Genomic DNA, 1,894 nt, shown 5'->3' with positions numbered 1-1,894 from the left:
GGGTCATCCCGCGGCGTGAAGGTGGCCGAGGTCCTTCGGGGGGAGGATCTGAAATCGCGGCCCGGCCATGAACAGTGAGTGTGGACCGCTCGTTGAACTTCCCTGTCAGGCCATCTAACTCTGTCCCCAGCTTTGGGTTCAAAGACGGTATCTCTCAGCCTCTACTTAAGGGTCTCGACGATGCACAAGCCAAGCTTCCCAATAAACGACATATACTCACGGATCCAGCGTAAGTTACCCGGCAAGCCCCCGTTGGAAGGCCGCCGCAAACATTCTAACCAGACGGCCCTAGAACTATCATCATCACCGGAAAGGATGAGCCCTCTTGGGCCACGGATGGCAGTTACATGGCTTTCAGAATGTTGAAACAATTTGTTCCGGAATTCCGCAGGTGCGTTGCGGCACGTGGTGTGTCGTTTTCTTTCGTGGGCTGACTGGCTCCTGCAGCTTCGTGGAGACCAAAGCTCCCGGTTTGAATTACACCCCAGCACAGCTACGTGCCCGCCTGGTCGGGCGCTGGGAGAGTGGTGAGTCTGGGGAGCCACTTTTGTCGTCTCCAGTATAGACAGAATCTGACAGTTGCTTGCAGGTGTCCCGGTGCAGGTGTTTCCCAACGTCGACAATCCTAAGGAGGCCGAGAAAAACGACTTTGATTACACGGAGGACCTCCAAGACAAAAACTGCCCTTTTGCGGCCCATATCCGGAAGACGAAGCCTCGTGGGGACCTCGGCGACCGCACCGACCACGACATCATGCGTCGCGGCATTCCGTATGGGAAAGAATTTTTCAGCGGCGAGGAGAAGATGCCCGAAGACCGTGGCCTCCTGTTCGTCTGCTACCAGAGCAGCCTCGCGAAGGGGTTCCAGTTCATAACTAAGAGTATGCTTTCCCAGCCATTACCCAGACTGGAATTGTCGACCGTCTGACCCACTCCGTTCGTTTCTAGATTGGATCAATAATAACAGGTTCCCACCGAAAGCTACCAGTGTGAAAGTCACTCCCGGAATCGACCCCATCATGGGTTCCAGTCGCATGAATAAAATGAGCATTGTCGACGGCAAAGGCGCGAGGAAGTCGATCGACTTCGACTCTTTCGTGCAATCCAAAGGAGGCGAATACTTCTTCATGCCGTCCTTATCCCTTCTGCGGGAAATGGCAACCATGTAGAGGCCTTGCGTTTTCCTTTAAATCCGGCCAGAGACGTTGATCGCAGGTTTCTGCTTTTAGTGCTGCCTCAGTTGTCCTCAGGAACCGTTAGCTACGTATGCCGGATGAACCGTTGCGGAAGGTTGTCACAGTGTATTGAAACGCCCCGCCTTTGCCTTAGCCCGCCCCTGTCTGCCTCCGCCTAGCCTGAGAATTCCAGGTGTCAAGCCTAGCCTTGCCTCGGGGGACGATCAATGCTAGCCTGCCTCGACAAAGGGGTTGGGGCTTGGGTAAATTAGGTGGCGCACGCTCCCCTGTAAAAGCATTGTAAACTTACTTTTCCCACCTATTTACCAGAGCAATTCAAGTACCTTTAGTTAGTGACAACAGCCAGTGTCCAGCCACAATGTGGCTGGTTAGCCCGTGCCAAAGGTACAATCGTGCCGTGTTGGACGTCCGGCTGTGGCAACAACAGCCTTTGAGCCAAGGATTAAGGATAACCGGTGTGCCTGGCAGTCAATCAAGCTCTGTCGCCGAGGCAGAGCGGCTTTCCAGTTGGTAAAGAAATGAAGGCCTTTCCTTCCGCCCACAAGTTGCATTCCCGCCGATCACAGATGCGATCCTCTTGACGTCAATCACGGAGGTGACAGAAGCATATCTTTGAATGTGAAGTTTTTGGGTCTCGTGACCCAAGTCGTGGACTACAACGCGAAACGCGACGGCACAGAGCCGACGGAAACCCTCCAG

The 1,894-nt window shown here is 54.2% G+C and overlaps 1 protein-coding gene across 1 annotated transcript; it reads left to right on the top strand.

Annotated features, from left to right (window-relative positions):
- Positions 1-131: 131 nt before the first annotated feature.
- Positions 132-1,168, top strand: TGAM01_v211173 (dyp-type peroxidase; the record flags this gene model as incomplete). Its single annotated transcript, XM_024551014.1, has 5 exons — positions 132-229; positions 293-391; positions 448-527; positions 590-880; positions 948-1,168. Coding segments are annotated over 5 exons (789 nt in total), but the record flags the coding sequence as incomplete, so codon positions are not given.
- Positions 1,169-1,894: the final 726 nt, after the last annotated feature.

Source organism: Trichoderma gamsii, assembly GCF_001481775.2.
Source record: "Trichoderma gamsii strain T6085 chromosome Unknown Scaffold_156.2, whole genome shotgun sequence".
Classification (NCBI taxonomy): domain Eukaryota; kingdom Fungi; phylum Ascomycota; class Sordariomycetes; order Hypocreales; family Hypocreaceae; genus Trichoderma; species Trichoderma gamsii.
The sequence above is the reverse complement of the archived record's forward strand: the minus strand, read 5'-3'. Positions and strand labels throughout refer to the sequence as shown.